The 15,921-nt window shown below is 24.0% G+C and overlaps 1 protein-coding gene across 21 annotated transcripts in view; it reads right to left on the reverse strand.

Annotated features, from left to right (window-relative positions):
- The window catches only part of LOC105670205 (uncharacterized), a 35,032-nt gene extending 19,117 nt beyond the window's left edge, over positions 1 to 15,915 (reverse strand). For 6 of the 21 annotated variants that reach the window (XR_010890479.1, XR_010890464.1, XR_010890456.1 and 3 more), the window contains exons 1-9: positions 15,812 to 15,893; positions 14,938 to 15,019; positions 14,323 to 14,512; positions 13,579 to 13,732; positions 3,417 to 6,090; positions 3,056 to 3,237; positions 2,556 to 2,637; positions 1,945 to 2,131; positions 1,235 to 1,418 (exon numbers count right to left, since the gene is read on the reverse strand). Coding sequence is in view for 1 of the 21 variants with exons in the window: in XM_067356012.1 (XP_067212113.1) it covers positions 12,257 to 12,295; positions 13,579 to 13,732; positions 14,323 to 14,512; positions 14,938 to 15,019; positions 15,812 to 15,889 (543 nt within the window). In the remaining 20 variants the exon portion in view is untranslated. Of the gene's footprint in view, positions 1 to 278; positions 402 to 1,234; positions 1,419 to 1,944; positions 2,132 to 2,555; positions 2,638 to 3,055; positions 3,238 to 3,416; positions 6,091 to 7,376; positions 7,594 to 8,117; positions 8,311 to 8,711; positions 8,852 to 9,268; positions 9,333 to 9,629; positions 10,446 to 10,645; positions 12,296 to 13,578; positions 13,878 to 14,322; positions 14,513 to 14,937; positions 15,020 to 15,811 lie in introns of those variants that run through there. The other 15 variants (XR_010890448.1, XR_010890444.1, XR_010890447.1 and 12 more) reach the window with 10 other exon arrangements.
- Between the last annotated feature and the right edge of the window lie 6 nt (positions 15,916 to 15,921).

Here is a 15,921-nt window from a genome sequence, read left to right on the forward strand (position 1 = left end):
TTGCTTAACATCAAATAATTTGAAACGATATGTAATATTTGTTGTATAATTGATTCTTGATGTCGACGAGAGAATCGAAAGAAAAGCATAAGTACTTCTAAAGAGATTCGACAGAAATATATTGTCATGTTGGCAATGATTACAATATAAATTTATCAATTAACATTAAAATATTCAAACATTAAACGTTCCTCATAAATTAATATTATAGTAAAACCTTATTTGACCAATTTAATATAACAAATGTTAGCATTATAATATCACTATGTTAATCTTACCACAATTTCAAACTTTCTAACGTCTGCGTTTTTTGAACGGCACCGTGATAATGAGAAGTAATCGGTTTACGGTACACATTTAACTTTTGACTTTGATTTGTCCATTCACAACAATCTTATTGACTTTGGCCACAAATATGTTTACTTAAATACTTTATACTTAAATACGTTCATGATTCTCATTGTATCATATTATTGCCTCGCATATACACGGAGAAAATTTTATATAAAAAATTACTATGTACGGTGGTAGCCGCGGATCATGAAGGAATTATAAAAATTTTTACTATGTTTTTCACATGTGAAACATAGTAAAAATTTTCGGTCCGCGGTTAATTCCGTACATAGTGATTTTTGATATAAAATTTTCTTTGTGTATCTTTCTTGAGAAGAATTTTGGAATAAGTTTTTACAAATTCAATCCATTTCAATTTCTTTCAGTTATCAGATTCAGTTTGCAAACTTTTTTGCAATCCATTATAAAAAATAGACTGTTATATAATTCAATCTATTTGTTAAATAGAGTCATTTCCGAGATTTAAAAATATGGTTGTTAGATACTGTGTGATTACTGTTTCTATAACATTCTTTCATGTTATAAAGATCAACTAATTATAATAATGATTTGCACGAGATAGAATGAAAGCCTAATTCGATGCTCTTTTTTTGGATGCCGATGCATTTTATGCATTGTACGCAGTTAAGGGCAAATAAAAGGCAGCGTGGTATTTCGCTTGGAGCTATAAATGACAAAACGCGATGTCCTAGATTTTAGCGCCATCCCAAACATGATTTTTAAATGTCGGAAATGACTTTATTGAACAATGAAATAAATTGTATTATATAATAGTTTATTTTTTATAATACAATAGATTGAAAAATATCAAGAATGTTAATAGTTATTGGATCACTCTATGTATTCTATCATGTATTTTTTTACTCCATATTTTACTTACATTGCCCGGTCGCAACATTGCACAGAGGGCAGGCAGCAATTCGCGCTGCTGGTTTTCGTCCTGCTGATTTTCTTGCAGCTGATTTTCTTGCTGCTGGTTTTCGTGCTGTTGGTTTTCGCGCAGTCTGTTTACAGTTATTAGATGAAGCAGGGCTGCCTCTGGAAGTCTCATTTCACGACAATATCTACATTTATAATTATTACAAATTATTGTCAATCTAATGAAGCTTAATTAATCATTTATATGCATTTACATATGTGTATAATCTGTTAAATCCAAGATACTGTGATGTGGCAATGGTTTAAATAATTAGCACAGGAAAGAACTATCTGTTAACTTTGCTATCTAGAGAAAATGTCAATAGACATTTGCAAATTAATATTAATTCGTGCATTTTAAAAAAGTTAATATAAGTTTGTGAATATAACGAGATAATTTCTACAAATTTTACTAATTGTAAGATTATTATGTTGTATTTTTATTTATAAAATTATTTGTTTTTATAACAATGATAAGTATTATTTAATTTTTTAATGTAATAAAATTAATTACCATCAAAATTACATAATAAGATGTTAATACTATTTTGCCAAAATTAACTTTTTTTCTTTTTTTGATGAAATTTCAAATTATTTGTGATTTTTTTATGTAATTGTCATGGAAGTAAATGATACTTCTAAAATCTATATATATAGAAAAAGCGAACTTACTTATAACAGTGAGTTATAAAAATTAGAATAATATATAAAAGTATTATAAAGAGTGGGACACAAGATATTATATGGATGATTTTTACTTCTGATAATTTTCTCGAAGTTTTGGTGCTTGTAGTATTTTGAACATTTTTATTGTATATTTCATTTTTTGTACTGTTTGACGTATTATGCATTACAGTGCCTGAAAAAATAAATTGAATTAAGTAATCAATTATATTTATAACTATTAAAGGAAGTTTGTTAATAACACAAATTTATTTTGAATTAATATTGAAAGTGGTACAATTTGATTATTAGGGAGAACCTTTTATGCTTGATAGAAAAAAATCACATTATTGTTTTAAAAAAATAAGCTGCTTAATTGTTAAAATGTATTTTTATTAAGTTTTTTCCAACTAAGTCTATTAATGTTTAAAGCTATTAGTAAATTATTCAAAAAGAAATATAAGTAATAAACAACGTTTTTAATTGAAACACAGAAAATAATTGAACAAAGATGTTATTTTTCACATTCATAATATGTGACATGAAACAAATAGTCAACGGATGATTTGCTTATATATATAATGTAAACACACATACAACACACACAATCATCTCATTACCAGAAATTAAAAGCATACAGATAATAGTCCATATTATTTGTCGTATAACATTCATTGTGAGATTTTCTATGGTTTTTTCCTTCTAAAAAATAAAAATTTAGGTTACAATTAAAAAAAATTTTTTTTTTCTTATACTTCAGGTTATCATTATTGCAATGCTTTCTTGATTGTTTGAAATCAATGATATAGATTAAATTTAATATGAAAAATAATAAAAGAGATTAATTTTTGTTGCATCGCAAGAAAGAAATCAATATAGCGACGAATTGCATGCAAAAGAAAAAATAAAGTATTATATATATTTTTTGAGAAAATTAAGTGGCCACTAACAGATGTTAAAAGTTTCAATTAGTAATCTGTATTAGTAATATTTTTCACGTTAAGCTTTACACGCTAAATTTAATTATTTAATAATAGGGTAAATGTGAAATAGTTTCATTTATATTTGTTACATATATGATGCATAATTAATATTGTGCACAAAATAAAAGTACATTTACCTAGCAAAGGATAATTGGCTCCAGTACTAATCTTATTAACAATATACGTTTGTCAAATTTTATTCTTATACACAAAGTGATATGATATTTCTTAACATCAGTTAATTTGAAATGATATGTGATAGTTGTCGTAAAAATGTGTTGATGTCGACGAGAGAGGACCGAAAGAAAAGAACAAGAATCTAAAGTGATTCGATAGTATATGTTGTCATGTTGGCAATAATTGTAATATAAATTTATCAATTAATATTAAAATATTGAAATATTAAAAACTCTTCACATAAATTATTAGCAAAACTTTACTTAACCAATTTAATATAATAGGTACTAGCATTTTGATATTACTTTTTGTTCATCTTACCAATTCCAAACCTTCGAACGTCTGTACTTTCTGAATGACACCGTAACAATGAGAAGCACGGCTGACGTATATACATTCAACTTTTGACTTTGATTAGTCTATTCACGTCAATCTTATTGGCTTTGGTTACAAATATGTTTATACGTTTCTGATTGTCATCGTGTCAATTGCTTAACTCGCATATGTCTTTCTTGAGAAAATTCTCGAAATAAGTTTTTACGAATCAGTTTCTTTTAATTATCAGATTCAATTTGCAAATTTTTTTAATAAAGATTATAAAATATAATATGTAAAAACGTTTTTGTTTATCTGTAATTAGATTTAGGATATAACTGTGTTTTTCTATCGATGTCTTTATACTGATAGTTTAATTGATCTACGTCAAAAAAGATTATTAAAACAAATTTAAAATTTTACATAGTAAAAATTTTTTATTAAATAATAATAATAATTAGTGGATTATTTAAAAAATTTTAATTCTTGGTTATCATTAGATTAGTAAAAAATTTTTGAGATTTATATTATTTTATTAATTTATTTGTGCTTTGATTATTTTATAGAATTTTATAAAAGTTTAATTAATAATGCTAGAAATTTTATATGATATTTGTTTAGGAAAGTATTATATTGTGTGAACAATGTGATTAAATCAATAAGAGAATTAAAACAGATTTATGAAATTGTGTAAGAAAAAACGAATTAGTCTTAAAAGAGATTAAAATCCTAATTGAACTACAAAATAATATCACGGGAGATTGTGAATTCTTCCCTTTTTTATTATGAACTTAAAATTATTGACAACTAAAATTGTTCGAGTTATTTGTACTTTTACTAATGCTAATACATACAATAAAACTTTTCTGTACAACGTTTTTTTATTGAATGTATCAAATACTATAGTTTTAGCTTTTACTTTATATTTATGAATTTAATTGTGGAAAGAGATTAAAATAAATTGCATCGATGTATTCACGAGGTTTTTAAACAAAAAAGTCAATGCATTTGAACTTTAATAGAAACTTTTATTATACAATAAGCGTCACACTCATATAAAAGTTACTAAAATAAGCGACAATACAAATATAAGCAATAAAAAATACGTAATACATGAATGGTCGCTGACATTAAAATTTAAATATTTTAATATATACTTATAATAATACAAACACGTATGTATAATAATACATACATGTATGTACTATTATATGTCATACATAGTTCTATTTTTTTATGCATTACATTTTTTTATATATTTATAATTTGTAATTTTTTTTACGTTTTATTTGAAATTTTTTGCACAATAGTTACTCAAATTTTTTAATCTCACTATCTTCCATGACAGCTGCACCAATTTTTTATAAAAAGTTGGTTTTAATAATAAATATTTTTTATTGAAGCAAATTCTAAATTCTAATTTAATAAATCTTTTTAATACAAAATAAAATTATATATTTATTTGTATCAGAAGTATTTGACTTTATTTACTTAATAAAAATAGTTATTACTTATTACTTTTTTTATTTGCTTAGATGTTATTTTCAATTTTAATAATGTATGTGTTAATTTCGTTTTAATTTAATTATAAGACTTTTTAAGTTTTTCAAATTTTTATATATTCTTATGTAAAAGTTATGAATAGATTAAATATTATGAATATATACACAACTTTAGAAAAAATATAGCTATAAAAATTTGAAAACCTTAAAAAGTTTTTAAATTAACACTTAAAATTAACACTTTGTTATATAACTGTTATATAATTGTTATATAATTTTTATATAATATTATATAATATTATATAAAGTTATATAACTGTTTCACATTAAAAAAGTTTAATTAAGTAAAAAGCTGCAACATTTGTATATTAAGTTTGCAAATTGGAGTTTATATAATGTTTTTGAAGAGAATAAATTTTGAAATTAGAAATTATTTAAAAATTAAATTAGATAGATCTGGGAGTTCTTTTCAATATTTTCTATTCCTTGCTGTAAGAAAATTTTTCTGTGACTATAGTATTATCAATTACTAGATACAACATTTTGCAAACTTAGCAATCAGAAAATAATGTTAAAATTAACATTTTGTCATGTTAAAATTGTTTCAAAGCTTTAAAAAGCGTTAAAAAACTTTAGTCATTTTTGTAATTTATATGATATCGTTCGGAATTAATAAAATAATTAAATTAATTACAATTATTTAAATTATAATTAAAATAAAAATTTAAACTTCTATATGTTAATAAAAAAATATTAATTTTAACATTATATTTCTCAGAATTTATAGAAGTTGTAGTAGCAGCTTAAATTGTCCACTGGACAAGTAATATCTAGTATTTAATAATGCTAACAATACAGAGATATAAAAATTGTATCCTGTTGCTATATTGATGACATTTAGTAATTGATGTTAGTTTCATACTGCTTTTCTTACCTGCATGACGCAAATTTGTCGAAATATATTGTTTTACACATAATTTGGAGCAAAATATATTACCACAAATGCACCGTCGATGTGTATGTTTCCCGTCAAATTGAATATATCTTTCCATTTATTTTAGGAGTGTCACAAATAAATTAAATTATTTATTCTAAAGTAGCAATAATAGAAAGTCACAGAATTATCCATGATGACATATTTACTCAGCTACGGCTGCGTTGTCATCATGATTTTCAACCTGTAAAAGTAAATGAATCATAATTTTTGAAAACAATATATTTTTGTTTACAAATTTAGATGATGTTTTGATGATATAATAAATTTTTTATGCGCACATGTGTGTACTAAAATAGTGTGCTTATTTATTCTATGATTAACTTGTTCTATAAAATATACGATAAGTCAATAATTATTAACATCTTCAATAAGGGCACTGTCTAGGACACTATAAAAGTTAAAAAAAAATTTGTTTAAGAAATGTAATATGGACGACTAAAACTTATCATTTAACGTTTAACACAATCGCTTTTTAAATCCGCGTAATTATTTCGGAGAGAACTTTATTTCATTTACATTTAAAACATTTAAAATAAAAGAGTACCGTATCAAGTTGTTTTGTTTTCCAAAACACTGCAAACAATTGACTTATTTATTAGTATTAATTTTGTTTGTTTTTTTCTCATAAACTAATTCAATTTTCTTATGTATAACTGCATGCAAACTTTTTATATGTAAGAGATGTATTTTTATAGATTATTTCTAATAAACAACAGAAGTGCCTTTCGAAATAAATCTGGATTTTACAAAAATTGCCGTTACTTTATGTCGGTTTTTAATATAAAATATATTTGTTTTAATTATTTTTGAGTAACTTTAAATGATTTTGTATGAAATTTTTAAATTTGGTTTTTTCGCTGCTAGAAAACACATACAGTGTGTTAAAAAAAAAGTCACATATTTTGAGAGCAGGTAATACCTATACCGTTTTCTGGAATACATAGTAATTTAATAACTATTAACGTTCTCGATATTTATGCATCTATTGTATTATAAAAAATAAACTATTATGTATTGCAATCCATTTGTTCAAGAGAGTCATTTCCGAGATTTAAAAGTACTGTTGTTAGATACTGTGTGAGTACTGTTTCTATAATGTTCTTTTATGTTATAGAGATCAACTAATTATAATAATGATTTGCACGAGATAGAATGAAAGCCTAATTCGATGCTCTTTTTTGGATACTGATGCATTTTATGCATTGTACGCAGTTAAGGGCAAATAAAAGGCAGCGTGGTATTTCGCTTGGAGCTATAAATGACAAAACGCGATGTCCTAGATTTTAGCGCCATCCCAAACATGATTTTTAAATGTCGGAAATGACTTTATTAAACAATGAAATGAATTGTATTATATAATAGTTTATTTTTTATTATACAATAGATTGAAAAATATCAAGAATGTTAATAGTTATTGGATTACTCTATGTATTCCATCACGTATATTTGACTCCATATTTCACTTACATTGCCCGGTGGTAATATTGCAAAGAGGTCAGGCAGGAATTCGTGCTGCTGGTTTTCGTTCTGCTGGTTTTCGTCTTGCTGGTTTTCGTCTTGCTGGTTTTCGTCCTGCTGATTTTCTTGCTGCTAGTTTTCGTGCTGTTGGTTTTCGCGCTGTCAGTTTATAGTTATTAGATCAAGCATGGCTGCTATTTGATTTCTCCTCTCAGTTCGACAAATTCTACATTTATAATTATTACAAATTATTGTTATTTCAATGGAGCTTAATTAATCATTTATATGCATTTACATATGTGTATAATTTGTTAAATCAAAGATACTGTGATGTGGCAATGGTTTATATAATTAGCACAGGAAAGAACTATCTGTTAACTTTGCTATCTAGAGAAAATGTCAGTAGACATTTGTAATTTAATATTTATTCGTTATTTTAAACAAGTTAATATAAGTTTGTGAATTTGACGAGATAATTTCTACAAATTTTACTAATTGTAAGATTATCATGTTGTATTTTTATTTATAAATTTATTTGTTTTTACAACAATGATAAGTATTATTTAATTTTTTAATGTAATAAAATTAATTACCATCAAAATTACATAATAAAATGTTAATATTATTCTGCCAAAATTAAATTTTTTTTTTTTTTTGATGAAATTTTAAATTATTTGTGATTTGTTTATGTAATTGTCATGGAAGTAAATGATACTTCTTAAATTATATGTATAGAAAAAGCAAACTTACTGATAACAAGTATAAATACCATATAAATTTATTAAAAGGAGTGGAACACAACATATTATAATGATGATTTTTACTTCTGATAATTTTCTCGAAGTTTCGGTGCTTGTAGTATTTTGAATAGTAGATATATTTTGAACATTTTCATTGTATGTTTCATTTTTTGTATTGTTTGACGTATTATGCATTACAGTACCTGAAAAAATAAATTAAATTATGTAATCAATTATATTTATAACTATCAGAGGAAATTTGTTTATAACATAAATTTATTCTGAATTAATATCGGAAGTGGTAGAATTTGATTATTAGGGAGAACCTTTTATGCTTTATAGAAAAAAATTTCATTATTGTTTTAAAAAAATAGGCTGCTTAACTGTTAAAATGTATTTTTATTAAGTTTTTTCCAACTAAGTCTATTAATGTTTAAAGCTATTAGTAAATTATTCAAAAAGAGATATAAGTAATTAACAACGTTCTTAATTGAAACACAGAAAATTATTGAACAAAGATGTTATTTTTCACATTCATAATATGTGACATGAAACAAATAGTCAACGGATGATTTGCATATATATATAATGTAAACACACATACACAACACACACAATCATCTCATTACCAGAAATTAGAAGCATACAGATGATGGTTCGTAATATTTGTCGTGTAACATTCATTGTGAGATTTTCTATGGTTTTTCTATGGTTTTTTTATGGATTTTCTATGGTTTTTTTTTTCTAAAAAATAGAAATTTAGGTTACAATTAAAAAAAAATTTTTTTTTCTTATACTTCAGGTTATCATTATTGCAATGCTTTCTTGATTGTTTGAAATCAATGATGTAGATTAAATTTAATATGCAAAATAATAGAAGAGATTAATTTTTGTTGCATCGCAAGAAAGAAATCAATATAGCGACGAATATCATGCAAAGGAAAAATAAAGTATTATATATATTTCTTGAGAAAATTATGTGGCCACTAACAGATGTTAAATGTTTCAATTAGTAATCTGTATTAGTAATGTTTTTCACGTTAACTTTTACACGTTAAATTTAATTATTTAATAATAGGGTAAATGTGAAATAGTTTCATTTATATTCGTTACATATATGATCCATAATTAATATTGTGCACAAAATAAAAGTACATTTACCTAGCAAAGGATAACTGGCTCCAGTACTAATTTTATTAACAATATACGTTTGTCAAATTTCATTCTTATACACAAAGTGATATGATATTTTTTAACATCAGTTAATTTGAAATGATATGTGATAATTGTCGCAAAAATGTGTTGATGTCGACGAGAGAGAACCAAAAGAAAAGAACAAGATTCTAAAGTGATTCGATAGTATATGCTGTCATGTTGGCAATGATTGTAATATAAATTTATCATATAATATTAAAATATTGATATATTATAAACTATTCACATAAATTATTAGCAAAACTTTACTTAACTAATTTAATATAATAGGTACTAGCATTTTGATATTACTTTTTGTTCATCTTACCAATTCCAAACCTTCGAACGTCTGTACTTTCTGAATGACACCGTGACAATGAGAAGCATTCGGCTGACGTATATACATTCAACTTTTGACTTTGATTAGTCTATTCACGTCAATCTTTGGCTTTGGTTACAAATATGTTTATACGTTCCTGATTGTCATCGTGTCAATTGCTTAACTAACATTGCTTAACTCGCATATGTCTTTCTTGAGAAAATTCTCGAAATAAGTTTTTACGAATCAGTTTCTTTCAATTATCAGATTCAATTTGCAAATTTTTTAAATAAAGATCATAAAATATAATATGTAAAAATGTTTTTGTTTATCCGTAATTAGATTTAGGATTTAACTGTGTTTGCTATCGATGTCTTTATACTGAGTTGAACTGATCTACGCAAAAAAAGACTATTAAACCAAATTTTAAATTTTACATAGTAAAAATTTTTTATTTAATAATAATAATAATTAGTGGATTATTTTAAAAATTTTAGTTTTTTGTTATCATTGGATTAGTAAAAAAATTTTTGAGATTTATATTACTTTATTAATTTATTTGTGCTTTGACTATTTTATAGAATTTTATAAAAGTTTAATTAATAATGCTAGAAATTTTATATGATTTTTGTTTAGGAAAGTATTATATTGTGTGAACAATGTGATTAAATCAATAACAGAATATAAAACAGATTTATGAAATTGTGTAAGAAAAAACGAATTAGTCTTAAAAGAGATTAAAATTCTAATTGAACTACAAAATAATATCACGGGAGATTGTGAATTCTTCCCTTTTTTATTATGAACTTAAAATTATTGACGACTAAAATTGTTCGAGTTATTTGTACTAATGCTAATACATACAATAAAACTTTTCTGTACAATGTTTTTTTATTGAATGTATCAAATACTATAGTTTTAGCTTTTACTTTATATTTATGAATTTAATTGTGGAAAGAGATTAAAATAAATTGCATCGATGTATTCACGAGGTTTTTAAACAAAAAAGTCAATGCATTTGAACTTTAATAGAAACTTTTATTATACAATAAGCGTCACACTCATATAAAAGTTACTAAAATAAGCGACAATACAAATATAAGCAATAAAAAATACGTAATACATGAATGGTCGCTGACATTAAAATTTAAATATTTTAATATATACTTATAATAATACAAACACGTATGTATAATAATACATACATGTATGTACTATTATATGTCATACATAGTTCTATTTTTTTATGCATTACATTTTTTTATATATTTATAATTTGTAATTTTTTTTACGTTTTATTTGAAATTTTTTGCACAATAATTACTCCAATTTTTTAATCTCACTATCATCCATGACAGCTGCACCAATTTTTTATAAAAAGTTGGTTTTAATAATAAATATTTTGTATTAAAGCAAATTTTAAATTCTAATTTAATAAATCTTCTTAATACAAAATAAAATTATATATTTATTTGTATCAGAAATATTTGACTTTATTTACTTAATAAAAATAGTTATTATTAATTGCTTTTTTTATTTGCTTAGATGTTATTTTCAATTTTAATAATGTATGTGTTAATCTTGTTTTAATTTAATTATAAGACTTTTTAAATTTTTCAAATTTTTATATATTTTTATGTAAAAGTTATGAATAGATTAAATATTATGAATATATACACAACTTTAGAAAAAATATAGCTATAAAAATTTGAAAATCTTAAAAAGTTTTTAAATTAACATTTAAAATTAATACTTTGTTATATAATTGTTGTATAATTGTTATATAATTATTATATTATATTATATAATATTATATAAAGTTATATAACTGTTTCACATTAAAAAAGTTTAATTAAGTAAAAAGCTGTAACATTTGTATATTAAGTTTGCAAATTGGAGTTTATATAATGTTTTTAAAGGGAATTAATTTTTAAATTAGAAATTATTTAAAAATTGAATTAGATAGATCTGGGAGTTCTTTTCAATATTTTCTATTCCTTGCTGTGAGAAAATTTTTCTATGACTATACTATTATTAATTACTAGATACAATATTTTGCAAACTTAGCAATCAGAAGTTAATGTTAAAATTGACATTTTGTCATGTTAAAATTGTTTCACGTTAAAAAGCTTTAGTCATTCCTGTAATTTATATGATATCGTTCGGAATTAATAAAATAATTAAATTAATTACAATTATTTAAATTATAATAAAAATAAAAATTTAAACTTTTATATGTTAATAAAAAAATATTAATTTTAACATTATATTTCTCAGAATTTATAGAAGTTGTAGTAGCAGTTTAAATTGTCCACTGGACAAGTAATATCTAGTATTTAATAATGCTAACAATACAGAGATATAAAAATTGTATCTTGTTGTTATATTGACGACATTTAGTAATTGATGTTAGTTTCATACTGCTTTTCTTAATTGCATGACGCAAATTTGTCGAAATATATTGTTTTACACATAATTTGGGGCAAAATATATTACCATAAATACACCGTCGATGTATGTTTCCAGTCAAATTGAATATATTTTTCCATTAATTTTAGGAGTGTCACAACTAAATTAAATTATTTATTCTAAAGTAGCAATAATAGAAAGTCACAGAATTATCCATGATGACATATTTACCCAGCTACGGCTGCGTTGTCATCATGATTTTCAACCTGTAAAAGTAAATGAATCATAATTTTTGAAAACAATATATTTTTGTTTACAAATTTAGATGATGTATTGATGATATGATAAATTTTTTATGCGCACGTGTGTACTAAAATAGTGTGCTTATTTATTTTATGATTAACTTGTTCTATAAAATATACGATAAGTCAATAATTATTAACATCTTTAATAAGGGCACTGTCTAGGACACTATGAAAGTTAAAAAATAATTTGTTTAAAAAATGTAATATGGACGACTAAAACTTATCATTTAACGTTTAACGCAATCAATTTTTAAGTCCGCGTAATTATTTCGGAGAGAACTTTATTTCATTTACATTTAAAATATTTAAAATAAAAGAGTAGCGTATCAAGTTGTTTTGTTTTCCAAAACACTGCAAACAATTGACTTATTTATTAGTATTAATTTTGGTTGTTTTTTTCTCATAAACTAATTCAATTTTCTTATGTATAACTGCATGCAAACTTTTTATATGTAAGAGATGTATTTTTATAGATTATTTCTAATAGACAACAGAAGTGCCTTTCGAAATAAATCTGGATTTTACAAAAATTGCCGTTAGTTTATGTCGGTTTTTAATATAAAATATATTTGTTTGAATTATTTTTGAGTAACTTTAAATGATTTTGTATGAAATTTTTAAATTTGGTTTTCTCGCTGCTAGAAAACACATACAGTGTGTTAAAAAAAAGTCACATATTTTGAGAGCAGGTAATACCTATACCGTTTTCTGGAATACATAGTAATTTAATAACTATTAACGTTCTCGATATTTATGCATCTATTGTATTATAAAAAATAAACTATTATGTATTGCAATCCATTTGTTCAAGAGAGTCATTTCCGAGATTTAAAAGTACTGTTGTTAGATACTGTGTGAGTACTGTTTCTATAATGTTCTTTTATGTTATAGAGATCAACTAATTATAATAATGATTTGCACGAGATAGAATGAAAGCCTAATTCGATGCTCTTTTTTGGATACTGATGCATTTTATGCATTGTACGCAGTTAAGGGCAAATAAAAGGCAGCGTGGTATTTCGCTTGGAGCTATAAATGACAAAACGCGATGTCCTAGATTTTAGCGCCATCCCAAACATGATTTTTAAATGTCGGAAATAACTTTATTAAACAATGAAATAAATTGTATTTAATAATAGTTCATTTTTTATAATACAATAGATTGAAAAATATCAAGAATGTTAATAGTTATTGGATTACTCTATGTATTCCATCACGTATATTTGACTCCATATTTTACTTACATTGCCCAGTGGTAACATTGCAAAGAGGTCAGGCAGGAATTCGTCCTGCTGGTTTTCGTCTTGCTGGTTTTGGTCTTGCTGGTTTTCGTCTTGCTGGTTTTCGTCCTGCTGATTTTCTTGCTGCTGGTTTTCGTGCTGTTGGTCTTCGCATTCTCTGTTTATAGTTATTAGATCAAACATGACTGCCATTTGATTTCTCCTCTCAGTTCGACAAACTTTACATTTATAATTATTACAAATTATTGTCATTTCAATGAAGCTTAATTAATCATTTATATGCATTTACATATGTGTATAATCTGTTAAATCAAAGATATTGTGATGTGGCAATGGTTTAAATAATTAGCACAGGAAGAAACTATCTGTTAACTTTGCTATCTAGAGAAAATGTCAATAGATATTTGTAATTTAATACTAATTTGTTTATTTTAAACAAGTTAATATAAGTTTGCGAATTTGACGAGATAATTTTTACAAATTTTACTAATTATAAGATTAACATGTTTTATTTTTATTTTTAAATTTATTTATTCTTATAACAATGATAAGTATTATTTAATTTTTTAATGCAATAAAATTATATACCATCAAAATTACATAATAAGATGTTAATATTATTTTGCCAAAATTTAACCTTTTTTTTTTTTATTGATGAAATTTCAAATTATTTGTGATTTGTTTATGTAATTGTCATGGAAGTAAATAATACTTCTAAAATTATATGTATAGAAAAAGCAAACTTACTTAATACAAATAGAAATAGCATATAAAGGTATTAAAACGAGTGGACCACATATTATAAGGACGATTTCTACGTTTGAGAATTTTTTCGAAGTTTCGGTGCTTGTAGTATTTTGAATAGTAGATATATTTTGAACATTTTCATTGTATGTTTCATTTTTTGTATTGTTTGACGTATTATGCATTACAGTACCTGAAAAAATAAATTAAATTATGTAATTAATTATATTTATAACTATCAGAGGAAATTTGTTTATAACATAAATTTATTCTGAATTAATATTGGAAGTGGTAGAATTTGATTATTAGAGAGAACTTTTTATGCTTGATATAAAAAAATCACATTATTGTTTTAACTAAATAAGCTGCTAAATTGTTGAAATGAATTTTTTTTAAGTTTTTTCCAACTAAGTCTATTAATGTTTAAAACTATTAGTGAATTATTCAAAAAGAGATTTAAGTAATTAACAACGTTTTTAATGGAAATTTCAGAAAATAATTGAACAAAGATGTTATTTTTCACATTCATAATATGTGACATGAAACAAATAGTCAACGGATGATTTGCTTATATATATAATATAAACACACATACAACACACACAATCATCTCATTACCAGAAATTAAAAGCATACAGATGATAGTCCATACTAATTGTTGTATAACATTCATTGTGAGATTTTCTATGGTTTTTTCTTTCTAAAAAATAAAAATTCAGGTTACAATTAAAAAAAAATTTTTTTTTTTTATACTTCAGGTTATTATTATTGCAATGCTTTCTTGATTGTTTGAAATCAATGATGTAGATTAAATTTAATATGCAAAATAATAGAAGAGATTAATTTTTGTTGCATCGCAAGAAAGAAATCAATATAGCGACGAATATCATGCAAAAGGAAAAATAAAGTATTATATATATTTCTTGAGAAAATCATGTGGCCACTAACAGATGTTAAATGTTTCAATTAATAATCTGTATTAATAATATTTTTCACGTTAACGTTTACACGCTAAATTTAATTATTTAATAATAGGGTAAATGTGAAATAGTTTCATTTATATTCGTTACATATATAATCCATAATTAATATTGTGCATAAAATAAAAGTACATTTACTTAGCAAAGGATAACTGGCTCCAGTATTAATCTTATTAATAATATACGTTTGTCAAATTTTATTCTTATACACAAAGTTATATAATATTTCTTAACATCAGTTAATTTGAAATGATATGTGATAGTTGTCGTAAAAATGTGCTGATGTCGACGAGATTGGACCGAAAGAAAGGAACAAGATTCTAAAGTGATTCGATAGTATATGTTGTTATGTTGGCAATGATTGTAATATAAATTTATCAATTAACATTGAAATATTAAAATATTAAAAACTCTTTACATAAATTAATAGCAAAATCTTACTTAATCAATTTAATATAATAGGTATTAGCATTTTGATACTTTTATTTTTGATTATTTTTCGTTCATCTTACCAATTCCAAACTTTCGAACGTCTGTACTTTCTGAATGACACCGTGACAATGAGAAGCAATCGACTTACGTACATACATTTAACTTTTGACTTTGATTTGTCTATTCATGT

The sequence above is a fragment of the Linepithema humile genome, chromosome 1, assembly GCF_040581485.1.
Source record: "Linepithema humile isolate Giens D197 chromosome 1, Lhum_UNIL_v1.0, whole genome shotgun sequence".
NCBI classification, from domain to species: Eukaryota; Metazoa; Arthropoda; class Insecta; order Hymenoptera; family Formicidae; genus Linepithema; species Linepithema humile.